At 41.3% G+C, this 21,906-nt stretch overlaps 1 protein-coding gene across 4 annotated transcripts in view; it reads right to left on the reverse strand.

The window, feature by feature from the left end:
* The window catches only part of TAFA4 (TAFA chemokine like family member 4), a 74,938-nt gene that overhangs the window by 25,768 nt on the left and 27,264 nt on the right, over positions 1–21,906 (reverse strand). For 3 of the 4 annotated variants that reach the window (XM_051627920.1, XM_051627919.1, XM_051627921.1), the window contains exon 4: positions 21,085–21,200. In XM_051627920.1, the coding sequence (XP_051483880.1) occupies positions 21,085–21,200 (116 nt within the window). Of the gene's footprint in view, positions 1–18,577; positions 18,601–21,084; positions 21,201–21,906 lie in introns of all 4 variants that reach the window. The other variant, XM_051627922.1, reaches the window with a different exon arrangement.

The raw sequence follows: 21,906 nt of genomic DNA on the forward strand, positions 1-21,906 counted from the left end.
TAAGCAAGGATGCATCTAAGATGAATATTTTATTCATTCTGAAATGGGTAGCAGATGCCCTGAAGTTATCATAAACATGCACACTTTGGAAGTGGCCTTAGCTGAGAAGCTATCCATCTTCAACAACACAACTCCAAAAGAGTTCACTTACAAACAAAAAATGCAGGTTTCCCACTATCAAGTTCCAAGCTCCCCATGCTCTGAGAAGCTGAAAAATATTGATCTATCTTTAATGACAACAGTTTGAACCTACATAGCAAGCCAGACCAATAAGCTGACAGTCAAAACACTGAGAATTGGATCTGGCCATGGATACAGTATCCCTAACTCCAAGTTACAAAAAAGCATTGGTTTACAAGTGAGACTTGGATCTTCAGATATGGCCTTTAAAAAGATCTGACACTTCACTTGAAATATCCTACTTTTACTGAAGGAAATTTGTCATGCAAGTTCACAAAAAACATAGGGAAGCACCAGAACATACCTCCATCCCTAGCACTTGCAGTCTCACATGGGGTGGCTAAATGACACATTTCAGCACTACCTGATCCTCAGGGACTATTTTGACTCTAACACATCCTAGTGGCAAGAGCTGTACAATGGAACCATCACAATGATGCAGGCAAATGTGATTCCCCTAAGCATCATGACAACTCCAACAAAGATCATACCCACATGGGATCTCCCAAGCCAGATGTTTTTCTTGTCATCTTGGTTGTGGACGGGACACGAAGAAAAGTGTGGTAGTCGTCACAAGACCTTCCCTGCTGCCTCTCCAGAGCCCACTCAGGCCAGAGGACACTGTTTTGATGACCCCAGCTGGCAGATGATTCCCAGCAGAAATACTTGGAGAAGTTCTCAAGGATGGCTTCCAAACTGACTGTGAAAGTTAGGCACCTGAAGGACTGAATCCCTGTATTTAGTATAAATTTCACTCCCTCCCTGAGCTCTAGGTACAAGTACCTTAAATATCAATAGTAAAAATCTGAGACCACCAACGCCCTCTTGTTAACCACAAAGGCTGCCCTTTTTCCCTCCTCTTGAAATCTATTCAGACTGTGAGCTGAGGTGGATTCGTTTCCAAGGTGCCCTGGCTTCAGAGCCATTCTTTAATACAGTCGAGGCATTAAGAGCACTGAATGGCCACCTATAGGTATCTTTTACAATCAGATGAACAACGGGGTGTGTCAAAAGAAGAACTCAGCTACCATCCTACTGAGAACAATTCCATCTCTCAGTTTGTACTCATTAAACTTTGCTAACTATTAGACATGAAACCATACATGTTATTTGGCAACAAACTTGACAGCTACTTTCAATGGACTAGAACAAACCAGTGTCATTTGTCTCCTGCAGGAATGCATTTTGTACTCTGAAATTAAAAGGTGCAGTTTCTTTAAAATCATACCTTGCTTTTTCCCTTATTTTTAATTTACTTAAAATCAGTGACATTTTATCAGGAACTTTGGTAATACATTGTTATTTAAAGAAAAAAAAAAAATCATCAAAATCATGTGAGAGAGACTAGATAATTATTTTCATGTTCCTCTCAGTTTAAACCAGAGGGATGTTTTTTTAATGAACTTTTTACATGTCCATCAAACTTCAGTAAAAATTCTAATAGAGAAGAGGAAAAGACTGTCAATGTAGACCTCATAAAGCCTGGAAATACTACAGTGAAAAAACAGACACATTTGTGTATGTGGTGCCTTGTCAAAATTGGGGCTACCTTCCTGAAAAGAATTTCTCACACGTCCTTCCTAATTTTACTGAGAACAGAGCTATGACTGATGGGGGACTCACTGCTTAAAGAACAGGGCAGTTCCAGACAAGAGGTGGATGGCAATTACTGGGATGAATACTGCCTATACTAGAGATTCAACATGCTGACAGTCCAAAACATGATTCTTTGTCAGCTTTTAAGTAATTCTAGGCATTCGGAGAGAGGTGGAGCATGAGGTAGTTTGTTTCAAGGCACACAGGCAATATATGGAGGCTTGCTGCTGGGAGTGGAAAACATCTTTGTTTGCAAGATGTTGAAAGCAGCTTGCCCAAATACCATCACACTACAAAGCTGATGCTGTTCCTGAAGCTGAACAGGGAACTCTCTCTCAGCTTCCACCTCAGACCATGGAACAGCAAAACAAATGCTGAATTAACATCTCTAAAGAAGAGCCTGTAACAAGGAGTGACCAGTTTCCAGGTACAGACTGAGAAGAAACACACAGTCCAGATGCTTTTAGTAAGCAATCAGTCCCTGGGTGTAAAAGCAAATACAACACATCATAGGTCTTATCTTCACCAGTACTGAACGAAGACAAGCAATTAGGCAAAATGAGAATGGACTCAGTGAAACTATTTGTTATTTGTTTACCACACAGGATCATCTAATAGATACTCCACAGAAACAAAATCCCTTCCTGGAGGTCTTTGCCTTGCTCGTAACTCATTACCCTAGAGACAAGAGATATCACTGATGCTATTTTAATCCACTAAGCTGCCTCTGCTCAGCTATAAAGCAAACTGTACAAAACCCTGCAGTGTGCAAAGCAAAATCTTCTCTCTGCTGGCAAGAAGACCTTGAACTTGAAAGTCTGAATCCATAGCAAGGTAGACAATGGCAAAATGACTAGTCATAATAGCAGTGCAGGATAATGCATTGTATTTTCAAATTTTAGGTTTTGCTGTACTGTATTAGTGCACATCCAGCAGCCCTTGTCATCAATAATTACTATCCTGCAGCAACTACATGAAAATTCTCACCAATTAACTAATTTCATTTTGACATTTCTGGAAACAGAAGAGGAGAAATATTGATGTCTCCAAACCACAGTCAGCAGCTGACAGACATCTTCTTTCTATCCACGGAGCTGCTGTCAAATGAATTGCTTAAAAAGGCATTTGAGGTGGTTCTTTAGGATACAGCATGGATGCCTTGCAGAGCCTTCTGCAAGCATTAATTCCTGGGGTACTATTAAGATCTGTACAAATGAAAAATACTCCTTGGTGGCAAAAAATGACAACTTGAGAAAAGTACTCTTTATAGATGGCCAGTATTTTAAGAGCTAAAAGAATGTTGAGAATAGCAATTGCCTCTAAAAAATAAAGCAAATCTTGACTTTTTCAGCAATATGCACTAAATATTTAATAAGATCCTGGAGCTCAGAAAGGTTTAAGACACTGTGTTAGAATATTGAACTAATAAGCTCCTTCAGTAAGCCTCTAAATATGTATAGTTAAACACTACCTAGTTTATTTTAATTATTTAACACAGCAACTGAAGGAGGTTAATGTGACCCAGTGGACTTGTTTATGTTGAAAACTATTGCCTCTCCTTACTCAAAAATCTGCATGCTGAGCTGCATCATAGCACAGAGTTACTAGGGAGCTATAAGGAACAGAGGGTTCCAGCTGCTTGCTAACATCCAAATGATGGCTGCATGAAGGCACAAGTGATTTAAAAAAAAAAAAAGTTGACTACGTTGACACCATTGGAAAAACTAACACACGTAAGTTAGGTGTTGAGAATACACCTGCTGATGGGGGATTTTTCTAATTGCCAACATTTAGTTTTAGAAACATGAAAATCCCCATCATTTACCATTCAGCTCACAAATCATACCTGCTAATTGCCCTTCTCTCTCTCTCCAGACCATGGATGACAAGACACTTTGATCTTCAGCCTTGTTCTCCAGCTGAGATACTGGAGAACGCAGCCTTCACTAAGGCATCGAAAGCAATGAAAAAAACAAGACCCTTCACTTCAAAACACCCAAAGAATAATTGTTAAACAAAGAGGAGAGACAGTGATGGGACCAGTTTTGCAGTCAAAACAGAGAGAACTGGAGGACAGGTAACCACCAGAGGTGTGTGTGGGGAAATAATCCAGTTTTAAGGAATACCAGCTAAGGCCCTGTGCATTCACCTGGACACCTCTTCCTTGAAAATAATAAAAGCTAGTCTTGCAGAAATAAAAAAGGGCTGGAGTTCCATTTTTAGCTGGGTATCTGGTTTAAAACAAACAAACCAACCAAAAAAACCCCACCTTGCTCAGAAACATTTGTTTTCATTTGACCTCAGGAAAGCCAGTGCAAGATGAGGCTAATGTTCTTCCTCCTACATGGAATGCAAAACCTTAAATCTCATGTACAGCATGATGTGCCAACAAAAATTGTGGGTTAGTTCTGCAACATCTCTATTACAGAGCAATGTTAAGAGTCATCATTTTGATTCTACAAAAACTAGTATTTACACAACAAAGGTTGTTAAAAGGCTAAGGAAAAAGCCACCGAGAGTTCAAGTCACTGGACTCTTGGAGGATCAGTTGGCAAAAGAAAGGCTTTGGAATTCGCTGCATTAGATGCATTCAGAAGGGAACAAATAATGGAAATGTTGCATATGCAGCATTTTGCATATCCAGAAACAAAGGATCTACTGTGCTGGAGCAATCCTGTCAGCACATCCACACACACATGCAGCTTCGTGGTGCTGCAGCACTGGAGATCTACTGACTTAAAACTGCAGAATCCTGCCCAAAGTCACAGGAAACACTTATTCAGCTTCTGAGAGACCAGCACTGGGACCCTGACCCTTTGCCAGTCCATCTCTCTCCCTGCCACCATCACCTTCTTTGCAGCTATAAACAAGGGTGGCTGTGACTGTGCTTTGTTTCTAACTCAGTGAAAGGTGCGGCCTTTTTAAACACTTTCTGAGATCCAGATGCCTCCACTCCACAGCTATTGGATTTCTAGCATTTAAATAAGGTGGCTTTTGTGGTTTGTCTTCCAGGAAAACAAAACTTCATTCAAATTAAATTACTCTCACTAAAAACACACAAAGCTGAGGTAAAACGATTCCAAAACCTCCAAATAAGATCAACATCACCTTCAATCATTTAAAATCTCGTGGGGAAATCAGTGTGACAGAAACAAAAAGGGAAGCTCATTAATACAAAAAGAACATTTAAAAATAATTAGTGATTCAAACGTTTTATCTGAGAATGAACCCAGCAGGTACCACAGTCTTTTTACTCCCAGCCCTGGATAAAAATAACACCCTTAAGTCTTAATTTTGTTGGCTTATTTTTCCTTTTCTGCAGGATTTTCATTACTGCTTTCCTTTAAAGCTCTCCCAAGACCCAGCTATGTGCCCAGAGAGCTTTTAAAGGAAGAGAGCTGACTTGCCTGGCATCTCTTTCCAGCCTCTCTTAGCTCTAATTACAAGGTAATGATTAAAAAGACAAATGAGTTGTATCACTGCAGCCTTTTGGAAATGAAGAAAAAAACACAAAAACACCAAACAGAACAACAAAAAATCAACAAACCAACAACCCAAACCAAAAATCAGTGGAGCTTCCAGCCTGGAGTAATATGTTGAAGTCAGCAGCTTATACTGGGAGGGGGGAAAGAAACAATAAAAACCAATTTACAACAAAAATCACTAGGAAGCTCACAAGCCTTGTGGCAGACTTGCTTGAGTGCAAGTTGTGCAGCATGCAGGTGACATAATTAGGTCACTGGGGGAAAGGCTTCTTAGAACTATTATATAAAGAAATCCGTAAAATTTATCAAATTAGACTTCCTCAAGGTTTCAAGGAGGTTGAAAACAATAACTCTGCAAGCCACCTGGAGTAAGTTCTTCCTGGCAACACGGAGCACTGCAGTTATATGATCTGGCTAACTAGTTAGTTCCCATCATTATTCCATTCTCAGCTTGCAATTATTTGTGGGATCCTGCTAAATACACTTTATAACTCTGGCACTGAACATGAAACAAGATTAAAGAGATGCAAGAGGCAAATACTGGTGTTTCCTGGTAATTCCAGGATGAGGAACTGACATTGCTCATATAATAAGAGTGGGTAATATGAGTCAGACTTTGAGGACAGGATTTTCAGAAGCGTCAAAAGGTGACCCAGGAGCACTGAAAAAAATGACCTTTACCACTCAGTATTTGTTGCTACTAATTGAAAGGGACAACATTGTACACAACTATTACAACTAGAGAAATCATTTCTTGATTATACCACATCATTTCCTAATGAATGTACTGGAGAGAATCCCATATCTGTGCTGTGCCCTTAAAACTCCCAAATTCCCTTTAAACTCCCCAATTTCATATGGATTATTTTACGTGTCTGCCAGCTAGAGATGTTCTGTACTCTCTGTGGATCTTCCATCAACTGTAACCTGAGGCATACATAACACCCAAAGGGTCAATCACGGAGCTAGACTAATGGTGCTAACCAGTTACCTTCCTTCTCTGAATGACACAATTAACCCTAATTAAGAAATCTCTTTATTTCTAAAAACTCCTCCTTCAAAGCAATTTTTCCTTGAGGCTTTTACACCAACCAGATAAATTCAACAGCTGGGACAGCCCCATAAGTCAACAAGCCCCAATTTTCACAGTGCAGCATCAGAAAATACATTCAGCCAGTGGACACAGCTTGTTTTGATGAGTTTCAAACAGGTTCATGTCACTATATCTGCAAGAAAGCTCAAAAGGAGGTGAACAAGTTGCCAGAATCTTGTTTCATTCCAAGATTGAGGGCCATAACAGAGGTTAAGCCTACACAAGCTCCAAGCTTGCATTTTTTCCTTATATAATGATTTTTCTTATTTAATTATCCACATTCTTGCTTAACACCACCACTAGGACTTGTGGCTGGGATTAAGTCTCTTCTACTTATCCAAAAGGAACTGTTGTGGAATTACTGTTAACAATCCAGTTGGTGGGTGTCACTGCTATGGCATTTATAGGCCCAGATGCCCTGGGGAAAGTGTCTGTATTTTGCCTTCGTATTTCCTGCTTGCAGCAAACACCACTATCTTTATTCAATCTACTTAATACCATATTCACCCTCTAGTAAGTATAAGTACTACCTCATAAACTTAGAAACATCTCCAAAGAAAGCAGGTGTGATATTTTCTTAAATATATTTTGCTGTCATTTCAGCTACAGTGTTTAGTAACCAGTCAAGACCAATTAAAAAAGTAAATCAGCTCTCAACATTTAGTTGCAAGAGACCAGAAGTCAAAAAATAAAAGGGCTCTTACTCTGTTGATTGAAGTTCAGTCTCTATCTAGATATCCAAAAATGTCACCATCATTAGAATTTTAACTTTTGTGGGACTTGCCCTTACTGCAGAGAGAGCCTTAACTGGAAATCTCTTTTCTCTTACTGTACAGACTGCACACAAATAGATGAAAAAAGCAGCATTGACTCTGAGGGGAACTGCCCACACTTTCATTCTAGTGAATTGTTAGGCTCAGAGTAGAAGTGGATCCCATTTGAATGCTGGAACACATGTAACGTATTGTAGGTCTTAGCACTCAGCATAAAATAACTTAGTTAAGAAACATGTTATGTCATAAAGGCACAATGCTACACAGGATGCTGTTACATATTTTAAGTAATATAATTTACATTTTAAAGAGACTCAAAAATTCAGATGCTGCTTCAAGTAACATGAGGAATGTGGGATTGCTCAAGGTCAAATCTAATTACAAAACCTGCCAAGATGAGGATCATTTTTTAAGCAGTGGGAAATCAAATTATTTGCCCATGCTGTCTGGCAGTAAATACCTGCCTGTTTTAATTGCTGTTGATGTAGCCTAATAAAAACTGGAACAGAAACACTCATGCTCAGTATCAGTTCCCTTTCTAGGTAAAGTTCTGCCTGATGTTCAATGAGCTGGGCTGGTCATTGCTGCAGTGAGACCCACACCAGGCACACGGACACACTCCTTGGCTGGCTCAGCCCCCAGCTCTTTGAACAGCAATATATGTTCTTGGACACGGGGAGAAGAGGAAACTGCAGACCAAGCGGTGCCTCTTCTGGATACACAGAGGCAAACAACAGAACATTAAGTAAGGACAGAGCCACATGAAAGCTGGGAGAACACGTTCTAACTTGAACAAACCCCCAGTTTCCTCAGACAAAAAAAGGAATCTATGGCTGTGTTCTGCTGCTGCCATCCAGTGGACAGGTTGAGTAGAAAGCACATGAGTAAAGATCGATGGGTAACAAGGGCTGAGGCTGAGTCACTGTCAGATTGATGCTCATTCTGCACCTTGCTGTCAATGCCATCCAAGACGAAAGTTTTCAGAGGAAGTAAAATGAAACAGGTGCTGAATAAGAAACGGTTATAACAGCCTGCACCTTCTGCACAAGGACAAAAGAGGCACTCTGCTTCTCCTGCTCATTCCTGGTGCTGCCTGGGAAATCAGTCTACGGACTTGATCTGCTTTGATCCTGCAGCTGTTTAGCTGCTTTAAGATGCTGGAGCTGACAGAGAGACTGTTACACAGAGGTCTGTAACATTCAGGATCTCAGTTTAGGCTTCAAATCTACTTATGTGTTTACAGTTAAAGTGGAAGTTCAGCAACTACCTTGCAAACACATATTTGGAAAATCCTACTGGCTGCTAATCTGCAGTGATAGGCATCTAACTGTCTTGTTAAATCTGGCTTTAAAAGCCCATATCTGTCTTGTTTCAGTATTTGGGAGCTGGGAATATGGATGTGTAGAGCAAAATGAGATTCTGATACTCTGCTATCTACTTAGCATCCCCTCAGAGATAACAGAGGGCCTCAGAACTAGTAAATGATAGCACAGCATTTTCATTATCAACATCATTACTTGTGGATGACGAAACACAGGCAGTGACAATTTAAAGCCAACTCAAATTGTCAGCATACAATCTACAGAGCAATTTATGAGGAAGATAAATTTCTGATGCCAACAGGACTCTACAGCAAGACATCAATAGGCAAGAACTCCTCCAGCAAATCAAGAACAGGAGGGAAGCAGGGGAAGTGGGCTGACTTGGGACTAGGAGAAAGGGAAAGACAAACCTTTCCTCAGCAGTCTAACTGCACAATCAGCACACTCTACTACAGTAAAAGGCAAAACTTGGAGCTGCCCTGTGATTACATTGCACCAGGCACCAAGTCAGCTTTCTACAGAGAATCTGCAAGCGTATCTGCCCTTATTTTCTGCCATATGTTCAGTTCAGCTCTGTCTGAACAAGACACCAAGCCCAGGACACTCTCAGTGCTTAATTTCAGGAGGATTAATTTAAGATACTTATGTTTTGTCAGTAAACAGATGTCCTTGATTTGCCTCTATACCAAAACACAAAAAGCTCATTTACCTTTTAGGAACATTAACTGTAGCATTAAAGCCCTATATCTCGCACACCCAAACAAACATTGCATAGACAAGACTTGCATAGCACAGAAGGTAAAGAATAATCTCAACATTTGCTCATTTTTACCAGGATGTTGCTAAACCATGTTTAAAAGTTTAGAACTTGTTTGGATACAGGACAGCAGATTTAACTGCAAACCTACAATATATTATTCAATAGCTGATGTTAGTCAAGAGGGTATGTAATCATTAGCTCAGACCTATTTATCTCCCTCTCATTTCATCATGCAGTAATTTAAATGTGATTTTTGGATTTCAATTGGCTTATCAAGCACTCAATGACATCATGAGATCCTGTCTCCACTGAAAGTGATTTCTGCCTTTCTTCTTCCTTGAGGACTATCATGTCCTGTTCACTTTATCAATCAGCCTGACATTGTCTTTCTTTCACGGAGCAGATAGCTTAAGTCACCAGATTTATGCAAAAAATAACAAGTGGTCCTCATTGCCCTGAAGACTGCTTTTCAATTGGATGTTGTTCTTTATACATACTCTTAATAAAGCTCAGCATTTTATGCTTCTGTATTTCATAATGTCTTCTTTTTATATTCATCAGTTCTTTGCTTGATGCTTTATTTACAGTATTACATCAATAAGAAAACAAAACAAAAAAACCCACAACACTTACTGATTTTCAGATACAGAAAAGAAGGTAAAGAGAAGAGAAAATTGAAATACAGGAGTATTTAGGAAATCCATTAACACAAAATGGAATTAAAAGCTGAAATACATACACAGATGCTAGTGTAACTCATCTGTTAAAACACAGGCTTCTAAGCACACCACCACAGCACCCACGTAACTGCAGTGACCAGCATCTACTTGCATTGCTGCTCACCCTGAATGGCATCTCCAGTCTGAAGCAGAAGTACCTTTGCTTTCAATGAAGCCTTTAATCTCATTCTTCAACTAAACAGTCACTCTGCCCTTCCAGGGAAAGAACAGGATCTCCCAGAAACAGCTTATTGCTCTGCAAGAACCAGAATGTTGCACAGGTTCTTAGGACTTGAATGTATTTTTAAGGTTTCTGTCATCCTATTGGCATGCAATGACTGTAGTATCGCCTCATCTGAGATATCTTCTCTCTCCCATTTCCACAGGCAAGTGACAAACCAGTTCTTAGTGAACCTGCTAATACAACAGCAGTGGCAACAACCAATATTCATTGCATCATTACAACCCATCTGCTGAGGCTGCCACAAACCAGACATCCTTCCATTGCTTGTGCCCTGACTGAACTCATCATTTCACAACAGGCAGTTTTTACCTTGGTCAGGGAATGACCTTGCTAACATTGTTTATATCTAACAGGCCTCAGACTGAAAGTCCATGTCATACTCCATAAAAAAAGTATAGTTAGTGAAACTTAATAACTGTAAGAATAAAGCATTTAACCTTCCATGTAAAATGTTAATAATTTAAAAATGCCATTTCTTTGCATGGCTAATTGACCAAATTAGCTAACAGACTGGAGTAGAAAATACTGGAAATAAGTTTGGGAAGGAGCTTACAGGATGCATCTCAGGATGATAGGTGTATACCTTTGCAGTAACACACTGCAGTGATGGTATTTAAGTACTGGTCTGTGTTGTATGCACAAATAATAGCCTAGTCACAAGTCCCAGTCAAGACAATCTAAATATAACCCTTGGGACTGCTCTGCAACCGAGTCCAACTTGTCTCCAAGACCTGGAAGCATTTACTGTGCACACATGTGCTTTTCAGCCCCCCATCTGTTAAATGAGAATAATCACACTTCATTTGTAAAGCACTTCATGTTCTACTGACAAACACCTTGTACTGCTCTGATTCCAGTGTCTGGCTGCCAGAGCAGAGTTACTCCAGGGTATGGCTGCTTGTTTAGACTGAAGCACTTGGGGCAAAGACCCTTCTCCTTTTTCGAGAGACAATACAGAGAGAATGCTGGATCACCTTTATCCCTCTGGTAAACTGGCCATTCTGCAGCCATAGTTCTTTTCAATGCTGTTTTGACACAGCTCTTGCTACAGCTGAAAGAAAAATGGAAATGATTTTGCAAAAAAATAAGACCAAAAAAACCCCACAACCCTACTCAGGCCTTGGTTCTGATTCAGAATTCAGTTAATCCAAATTTCTTTATACTGGGGAAGGGTCAGGAAAATGCTTTCCATAGTCACTGTTGGATTAGATTTGTTCCCCCAGAAGAGAACATGTTTTCAGACTAAACTCTCTTTTCTCTCTAGCTTGGCACAAACTACCATGTGATACAGGCTGATAAAAGGATGCTTCTTCACATTAGCATAGCAGGCTTATTTGTCAGTTGTAGACGAATTATCTTCATTCCTTGTTTGGGGACCATGGTATCCCTTGCAGTAAATAGGATTTTGCTAAGGGCAGCAATTTTACTCCATTTCTAAAGAATGTCGACACAAAGTTGTGGGTTTTCTGTATTTCCAGTAACAATAGTGTGTGGTGGGGGAGAAAAACAGAACACCTGCCACAGTATTTCCAACTGAAATGTCAAACTCTTTTTCTATAGTACTTTTTCCTATGGAGTTCAAAGAACAAAAGATACCCTGAGCAGAGGTCTGATAGTAAAATCCACTGTGTTGTTCCCTCCCCATTTCTGAAAACTTGGGAGCAGAACAAAATCTGAAAAACTAACTCAATGCAAGTAACTTACTAAACTGTATTATGAGCTGTCAGTCCCAAAACCAGACAATTCATTTGGACACATGGTCAAACAAGTGTCAGTCCTAAAATGCAACTTCTAGTGCAATCAGGCTCCTTCTTCCTTTTTAAGCAAGATGCATTTAGAAACAATGAAAATAAAAATATCAGTTACATTTTAACTCCTCAGTGACCCAACAGGGAGAACCTAGAGAACAGGGGGGACCTCAATTAAAATTCAAAAGCTTCTAGATGAGAAATTTCAGCTGATTGAGTTTGGGGGATTTTTTTGTTTGTTTGTTTTCAATTGGAGGAATACCAGCATCTGCTGAAAGGACTCAACAGACAGAAGTAATTAGCATATCCACAATTTGGACCAGACATTCATATTTCTGGGGTGATTTATGCCAACTGATAGAATCTGTACCTTTTTCAAACTATATTGGTTTTCATAGTTTCAGTACGTTATGTTTTCTAAAACATAACAACAAACATCAGGGATGAAATACAGTCCAAGATCTTCCTGTTTGATCTCCTCTGAAGAGGGCATCTCCAAAAAACGCTGTCGGAAGAGGACAAGCACAATTCCTATGGGTTATTTATTGTGCCTCATTTAAAAAAAATAATTGGGGATGAGGGCTACTTTTTCATGAAATGCAATAATCTGGTTCCAAAAATGTAACTGCCTCAGTATACTTTTTATTATATCACCAGAGTGTGCAAATGACATCATCAGAGAGTGTCAGAAAACCTCGATGATTTCAAATTGTATGGCATATAGGATAGTATAAAAGACCTGCAAATACATATTTGTAGGGAAAACTGATGTTTCCATGCTCTTGTCAAGAGTTTTTTGTCTTTCGTTGTGCTGTGCATTGGATTAGGAAGAGCACCGGATCCAATCTAGTACCTTAAAAATGTCATAGCTGTGAATGAGGGACTTACATGCTGTTTTTCTCTCCTCTTTTGCACTGTTTGTTGCGGAAGGACACTTGTGCTCTAACCAAATAGAGGTTAATGCCACCTTAGAGCCCCTGAAGCCCCCTCATCTTCATGTCACAGACAGAGACAATCCACAGGCAGCAGGAAGGAGGAAGGTCATTGTGTTCACTGTCAACTTTTATTTCCTGCCACATAGAAGGAAATCTCCCATGGAAAATTAGAGCTATAGAAGAAAAGATACACAGAGCACAAAAGATACTCTAAGCTTTTTAACCCAACCAGAAAATAAGATGCACCTTGACACACTTAAATTTTTGCTTTACAATTGCTTACAATTTCGTTTTTGCTATCAGGCATCAGCCAGCCAACATGAAACTAAAATCAGCCACATTCAACAGCCCACAAACCCCTCTTAACACAACCATTATCTGTTGCACTCAGATCCTGCCATTCCACCCCAGAAGTGTAACACACCAAGCTAGTATGCAACCATTTGTTTCTGTACAAAAAATGAATAAATAAAAGATAGTAAAAATAGATCTGTTTATTCCAAAATATTTTCTGTATCTTAGGGTGCTACCTTAAGGAAATACAGGTGTGAAATTAATGGAAGAGCTAATATCAGGAAGATGCAAGCAAGATAAATCCTACCTCACACTTATCTGGTCATTATTACTTTAAACAACAACACAAATCAAAAGAATAGTAACCATGACTGGACTGCAAGGCAGGTGGACGCTGTCCATCAGGGAAACAAAAAGAGAAATAAAGACCTTTAAAAAAAGGAAAAAAAAAAAAAAAAAAAAGAGACAGGCCAAAGACTAAGCAATAGAAATGTTGATCCTTGAATTTTCCACTCATAACTTCTGTCATCTGCAGGATATCGTTAAAGATTGCCACCCTGGAAGATAATGAATGTCAGGTGTAGTCTCTACTCCTGTGCTGATGGATAGCATCTCCAGACTGATGAGGAGAGATTACCCTGCTGAACCCTACAAGACATCTTTAATCTCCTGATTTAGAATCCATTGTCCTCTAGCAGTTATCACTCTCCTGTAGGAATGCAAGAATGCTGCCAAACACTGAAAAACAGACAGCTGCAGCAAAGGGCTATCAGCAGCAATCTGGAGGTGCTCCACCAACAAAACTCCTAAAGGTTAGTAAAAAATAATTAAATTCCATCTCCAGGTCGTTCCAATATTAATTAAACATTTTCTGGTTTCCACAAAGAAATACTTGCTGAACACATCCTTGCAAGCAGACAATTCAACACCATAACCATTGAAACATCAAGGGGCAGCTCTCTGGCAAGGGAGAACACCATGCTTGGCACAAGAGCAGAGCTGAGTGCTTCTTCAAGCAGTCTGAACGGACAAGGCACAGGTGGGACGTGTGATGCTACATCCCAGCATAACAACTCATTTCCTGCTCTTAAATATAGGGTGAATAGTTTGTATCCACCTACAGGCAAAACCATGGGCAGACGGAAGCCAGCATGGAGGGTCAGCAAGTCCTAGCCTGCTTCTGAATCACCCTTCACCTGGGAGCCCAGACAAAACTAGACACTAAGTCTAAATCACCAAATGAACAGAAACTGCTGTCCATTTCCACAGACTTTCTTTCAAGCCTCTGCAGTCACTCACTTGGGATGACACTCTCCAGTAGAGAGAGCATCACAGCTACACTAAAATTGGACTTTAAGCTTGGGACAGGCTCTGTGCTACTATTCCAATTACTGTAATTGGTGGGGCTGTGGCAATGCAGCCCGTGCAGTAAGAATGGTGGTGTTGATCAATAGCAGAACAGGCCCTAAAGCAATTTCCATCCCTCAAAATGGCAGTGATCTGCAAAACACTGAATGATGAATTGTGTAAGAATGACTGGCTTAAGTGTTAATAAAATCACAACTATGAAGTCTAACTTTTCTGCTGGGACCAAAAAACTCATGGCATATCCAGAGTAGGCTGGAAGCTGAATCACAAAAGAATCACAAACTCTCACTTCAGTGGGCTCAGGACTTCATCTTAGGCAGGTCTTTTAATCACTCCAGAGCAAGGAATTCAATGCAAGTCTTTTACATTTCAATCTATTGCTTTCATCCCTCAAGCATCCTTCCTCCCAAGGACTCAGCGTGTTGACCTCCTCATAAACCCAGAGCACAACATGTTCCACTTCTTGTTGCATCACTTGACCCAAATCAACGCTGAGGACAAGATGCTCTCTGTCCCATTTGTGGATTTTCACTTATCCAACCATTTCTTTCTCGTCACAGTTCCACAAGCCTACCCATTTGAAATCCAGTATTTTTTTCTAATAGAAGGTCTAAGTTTAGGAGAAGCAGATTAAAAAAGAAGACAGAGCAAAGACAGCTTTCTTGGTTAGAATTTTGGTCAATGGAATATAAAGATTACCATTTATTGCAGATTATAGCTACATAAAAAATGACACTGTCAAGTAAAATGAAGAAAAGAAAGCCAGTATTTTCACGAGCTTTCCCCAATGGCTTTAAAATCAGGTCACTTTGATATTGTAGGAAAGAGCTTGGTTTCAGCCTCCTGCCACGCAGACAGATACACTGGATGTGGCAATTTGTGTGTTAAATAAGATTCCACCTTCTCCTTGCTTCAGAGTCCCATCCCTCTCCCCCTTTTTGAAACACAATGAAGTGAGATACACAAACCCTGCACATTCACTGGTTTGTCTGCAATTTTTCCCCCCCTCTGGCTTCCTGGAATACACAAATCTTTTCATATATAATTACATTCCATGCAGTTAAAGTGTCCATTCATGGAAAACAATACCAAAGCTACATTTTACCATATCAAAAACTAAATTAACACTGCATTGCTCCCTACTGGTGACGTAGCTATGCATCCAAATTGAAGATGTTGTCAAAATCTGACATATATAGTAAAAGTTCCTATTGTTAATTAAGGATTTTTTTAAAAAAAAAAAAAGGTAAAATAAGCAGTATTTCTTCCTTTTTCTTTTCTTCTCAAAAATAAATGTATCAGTAAACTTTCTGCAGTGAACTCCACTCCTTTTTGTCTTAAAGGGAACCTATTGCTCAACAGCACTGCTTTCCTAGGTTATTCCTTGAAGAGATTACAGCCAGGGCTTCATCTTGGAGCTACACTGTATTTAGAAGCTGGATAATAAAACACATAAATAACACACTGAATAAAACATTTGGACATAAATGGAGTTAAATAGAGCAAAGGGCTAAAGCTTAATGTTCACTAACCACGTTGGACCTGCTGAAATACAGAAGGACTTATAATTCGAATGAGGAAAACGCACGGCTCTCGTTGAAAGCAGAAGGCGCGGTGCCGGCGCGGGAGCCCCTGCGGGGCCTTGCAGGGCCTGGTGGCACTGGGACCCGCGCTTGCTGCAACCCCACAGCACCACGTCCCAGCCCCAAAACAAGGGGAGAACAAGAAACCCGCAATTTTCCATTTTTCCCGGAAAGCAGCAACATTTCTAACACAAAGCTAGGCTTTGCAGACGCAGCTTTCCCTTAACACAGTATAGACCCGTAGCATATATGAGAGGAATTGTTCTGCTGACTCCAACGGGGACAGGGTTCTGCCCACAAAGGCCTCAAAGCTGCAAAATCCTGCAAGTGATGCGGAACAATCCAGTCTGCTACTAGACCAAAAGCATGGTCAAGAGGTCTGAACTCCAGCTGGCAGTGACATTTCACGTTCAGAGTTCTAAAAAAGCAGGCCCAGAGGGTCCTTGCAGACCAGAACCATGCCTGATATATACCTCCAGACACAAATTGCTCTTCTGCACACAAAGCAGCAACCTTCTGCCGGAGTGTTCCCACTACCAGCCATGCCCACCTGCCACACAGCCCCTGAGTCCATTCCAACAGCATCCCCCAATTCCCTACTCATCCTTCAGGTTAACTCACTGGGCAGGCACGTTCCTGCCTTCTTCACCTGATGCTTGCTTTACTGACCGTGGACTCCACGCTGACAAGGAGGCTGTAAGCATCTCAGGTGAGCATCATCACATACAAATACAACACAGCAGCCTCAGAAAAGCCAAACTGCACTGGAAATTCGTGACAGAAGCTGCTCGGCTGGCAGTTGGTCTACGAGTCCAGCCCCCAGGTGATGTCACCTGAGCAAGTGTCTTTTGAATGCCCCATCATTTGTGGATCCTGACTTACAACCGTGAGGTGACAACAAACCTTTTCTGCTACCCAGCGGGTGCTGCTCCAGGCAGCACAGCCGGGACCGGCCAGGTCCGCTGCGAGCCCCAAGCCCTGCCCAGGTTTCCGCAGCCATGGTTAGGCTGGTGCTTATGCTTCCCGCAGCGGTCGCCAGCGAAAGACACAGACTCTTGGGAAGGGGAACTGCCCTGGTTCGACAGGACCAGGATGAAAACCCCCAGACCCCCCCCCCGACCGGAGCCGCCCGGGACCCCCCCAGCGGCGGCCGCGGCGGCTTTATAGGGAGAGGGTGTGTCAGGTGACCCGCACGGACCAATCAGGGAGCTGCTGCCCTGGGGCTCAGGATAGACGGGCTCGCAGCGCCCTCCCCGGGCGCGGCCGGGACGGGGGTCCCGGGGTCCCTCCTGCTCCCGCAGCCGCTTCTCTCGCCAGAGAACCCGTCGCCTTCTGCCTCTCTTGCGTAGAACTCCGCCGCTCCGAGGCTTTTGTGAGGTGTCACCGGGATCTCGGGCTCCCCCAGCTGCTGCCGAGTCCGGTCAGGGACTTTGCTGGTTGGGAAGGAATTGCCAACCGAGGAGCGTGGGGCCCGTGGTTACATGTTTGTATGTATGTGTAGCTCACCCTCATCATCATACTTACTACTTCATTAAACCTGTTCTAAGTTTGTGGGTTGTTTGCTTAAAGTCTTCTCTCCCGTGTTCCCTTTTTAACTTCCCTCGGGAGGGCAGTGGGGGGATAACAGCATCTGGCACCTGGTTACTGGCTAAAGCTGGCAGTAATTCAGAGCAACCAAGTCAGATGAGCATTCTGAAGTGTCTTCCACACAGATGTACAGGGAGCCTGCTGAAATAATCTGCATTAGCAGCATCTTCAGTGATCTCATGGTAATGAGAAAGAACACTTATCCTCTGCCTTTTCCCAAGTTAGCTCTGCCAGTCAAAGCAACGACAGTGTTTGAGTGAAAACTAGGCTGTGGCCTCCAAGATGTGATCAAAATCTACACTGCTTCAGAGCCATGGCAAGACTGGCTTGCTAGACTGAACAATTTCTTTCTCCACTAACACTTATTTGATAGAGGTGAATATTTTGCAGGACAAAAGAAAGAATCAGGTCTGTCTTCCACTTTATTACAGTGAGGAGATCCTTTTCGTCAAAGGGATTGCTCACTGGCATTCTCTTCCACTTTTCAGCAACAGGATGGTTATTGGGTCCTTAAAGATCTAGTCTCTGTTCCTGTGTGAATATTGCAGAGACAGCTGTCAAATGTCATCATTTCAGTCACCATCTAACACAACCAAAGTCAATAATTGTCTTTTTCTGGATTAGTTTCCTTAAAAATGCTAGTAGTTTGAAAAGAAAAAAGTCAATCCCTGCTTTTCAGTTCTATTGTTTGCTCTCGGTGAATAAACTTTCTTGGTTTTAATGAGTAAGCATTTTTTCGAAAGTGACTAGTGATGTCAAGTGCATAGCTTGAAGCACACTGATTTTTGGGAGCAGACAGAGCATGTTCTTACAAACCAGCTCCTCTGAAGTATCCCAAGCAAGGCACTTCATGCCTCAAAACAGGATGTGTTTCCCACCTCAGTACATACCTGTCAGGTTACAGCTGCTTGACCTAAGGGACAGAGGACAAAGCCTTTGCTAAACTGAAAGCTTGAATTCATCCCTCTCATGTGATTCAGGACATTTTACTTGTTAACATTGTTTATTAACTGCAAAAATTTATCTCAATTGCCAATAACATGTTAATTTCTACTAAGCAAATGAGGCTAATTATTTGCTTTCCACAAAACAGACTACACTAAAAGCTCTAAATTATTTGCTTTCCTGATGAACAAGATGTGTTCTTGCTCACATATCAGATTCCATCACAGATCTGATCATATATTAGAAAGTCAATCTAGATGGTGTGTCAAACAACAAAGATAAGATGAGGATGGGAAATGCAGGCCCCATAAGAGCAGCCCCCCCAAACCCTCTAAATACTCTGTGGAGCCATATGTAGGAGCTGGAGAATCAAAAATGAGGTGACTGCTTTATCTGCTACATGGAATCATAAAGTGGGATGGGGGTCACTTCAGTGTACACATAAGAAAAAATCATGTCTGGGGAAGAATATGACACCATAGCCAAAAAAGGTGCATGAAGGCTCCAAGTTCAAGGGTGTCTATTTGAAAAAGAGCTCCATAATCTGACCATACTACTAATGAAGAGCAGAACCTTTCTTTAGCCTGCCAGAGAAAGCACAGTGAGCAACCCTGCTTAACAGCTGAGCAGCTTGACTGTACTTTGCAGTAGCTCTTTGATATGGGGGAAAAAACTCCTGGTGTCAATTGAAAGTATGCAGTTAAGCATTAGGAAATGTTATCTTAAAAAGATTGTCATGATTTATATAACACATAATGAGTGTTCACCATACAAGCCCACAACATGGGATCACTACTGCCCTGTTACAGATATTTCCCTTAGGTACACATGCAAAATACATCTTCAAGATGTACTTTGATACAAGAGTGTTTTTTCATTTTACAAGACTCTTCCCGAAATGACAAAAGCTGCAGAAGGCTGTGTAGTCTGCTCTGCTAAGCAGCAGTTGTTTACAGGAAAGGTCAAGAGGGCCTAATTAACTTGTCATTGTGCATAGACCTCCTTCCTCACTGTAGTGATTCAACTGGTTTCCGTAACAGCCACCTGCAAAATAGTAACACAGGCTGGCCTCGAACACTGTGTTCGCTGGAATCACTTCACGGCATTTTCCTGCAACATGTCAGTTTTTCTCCATAGCCTGTGAGTATGGCAAACACCTGTGAGTGCTCCAGAGCACCAGGGAACACAGAGCTGGTGGTGGGATAAAGCAAGTGGGCTTTGTGTAGTCCTTAGGTACACACACCGCTGATGTGCCGTGAGCACACACAGAGGCACAGCACATATAGGCAGGTCAGAGTGAGTCCTGCTTGTCAGGACTGAAGAGAATTTGGCAAGCACATCAGGAGCCTTCAGCTCCTACCTAGATAATCTCCAGAAGCAGCCAGGAAAGAGATCAATAGGTTGTCTTATCTGGAGGATGGAGCCTCTAACAAATGCAGACCCACCCCCTAGTGCTGAGCCAAAGTGGATGCTAACATTAGACCTGGACCCACAAGAGTCTGGCTCAGAGCTAAGAACATTACATATGGATTGAAGACAATACACCTAATTTAAGAATGAGACTACATCACAAATAGCAACACTTGCAGAAATCCTCAAGCCAGCATGAAGTGATACTGAGAATGCAGTCATCTCATCGTGGTGCTGCAGCCAGGCTTTTGACCTCTCCTAAAAACCAGATCTCGCAGGTGGTCTTTTGTGAACTTACCTCTCTCCTCTTCTGAAGTCAGAGGTGACAAAGGGCTAACTCAGCTATCCAGTTTAGGACTTGTACTGATATCTTTGCATTAGCACATCTGTATTTCTTTCTGTTTTCAAGCCTAGCACAGAGATATTGCTTTGAAGACCCAGTCTGGTATCTCTTTATGAAGGCAGCCCAGCTTGTTCTGAGCTATTTCTGTCATTTATAACAAGATACTACTTTGTGCACCTACCTAAATGCAGTATCTGTCTGTTTGCCTCACTATACAGCTCAGGAAAACAAGGAAGATACCACAAGCTGAACTAAACCCCAGTTCAGTATTTGTGCTACTCAGTGAAAGAGCTGGGTAACGTCAGTCTGAGGGCTTTGATCTGTTGCCCACCAAAGCCAATGATACCATTGTAAAGTCTCTTGATAACAGCTGGATTAAGAGGGAGAAAATAAAGATACATTTCAGAATATCACAGGATAAGGATAGAGCAAAAGGACACACACAAATCCCAAATTCCTAGGAGTCATGCAGCCACTCCAAAAACCGATGAGCCTCTGTACATAAAAACTACTAGAGGAAATCCATGAAAATTCATAGTTCATTTTGTTGTTGTTGTTTTTATATTTTTAACCCATTGCACTGATTATAACATGCTGTCAACAGGCTCATCAGTTATCCGTTGCTAAAAAGTGGGCTCTGAAATTCTGGAGTGGCATTAATTGGTCTCAGTAGCATATAATGAGTTTAAAAGCTCCTACCTGGGTGCCCCCGGGGATGGTGGCTAGAGGCAGACAACAATTTACAGCAGACCATTAACACATAGACCAGAAAGAGCCGGTCAGATAGAAGCATTGATTTGGCACAGAATCTCATCCTGGAGGCAGAAAAGGAAGCAGTTGAGTGAAAGAATAATGTTAGTAGCGAGTAACATAAAAATGATGTGCGGAAGGAAAAGCTGAAAAGATGCTGAAGAAGAATTAGTATGGCTTGCTACAAGGCAACGCTGACAAAGTCATGTTCGTGCCTTGGCTGGGATTAATTCTTTGTTAAGTGTGTTCCATAATTAGAAGCAAGGCAATGCCTATCACACATCATACTACCCACAAACACATATTAACACGTTCTAAGTGCAATACAGTTCTATGAATGTGCAAGAAGGTGCTGGTTTGGGTTTTTTTAATTAAGATCCATCCACACTCAAATTTAAATATTTATAAGTTGTGCTACTATTTTGAAACTGGAGTTGCCTCAAAAATCATGGAAACATCACTGAAAAATGTCCTTTTTTTAATTTAATACTTCACAGGACATATTTGCTAAAGCTCTCAGCTCCATGTAGCCATGCACGTGAATGGACCTCCCAAGCACACAACATCTGTTAGCTTTCCTGGAGATCAGCGTTTGCTGAGGGTTAAATACTTGTGAAACCAGCACCTTAGTCAAACATGCTCTGCCAGGGTGTTAGAAGCTGCATTTCAGAAAACATTTGTTCTAAAGAAAGTGGATGTTGTTAGTGTTATTCATGTTAGTGTTTGAACTAAGAACACAAATCCTCAGTAATTTTGCTGTAAATATCCACA

This window comes from Apus apus, chromosome 9 (assembly GCF_020740795.1).
Source record: "Apus apus isolate bApuApu2 chromosome 9, bApuApu2.pri.cur, whole genome shotgun sequence".
NCBI lineage: Eukaryota > Metazoa > Chordata > Aves > Apodiformes > Apodidae > Apus > Apus apus.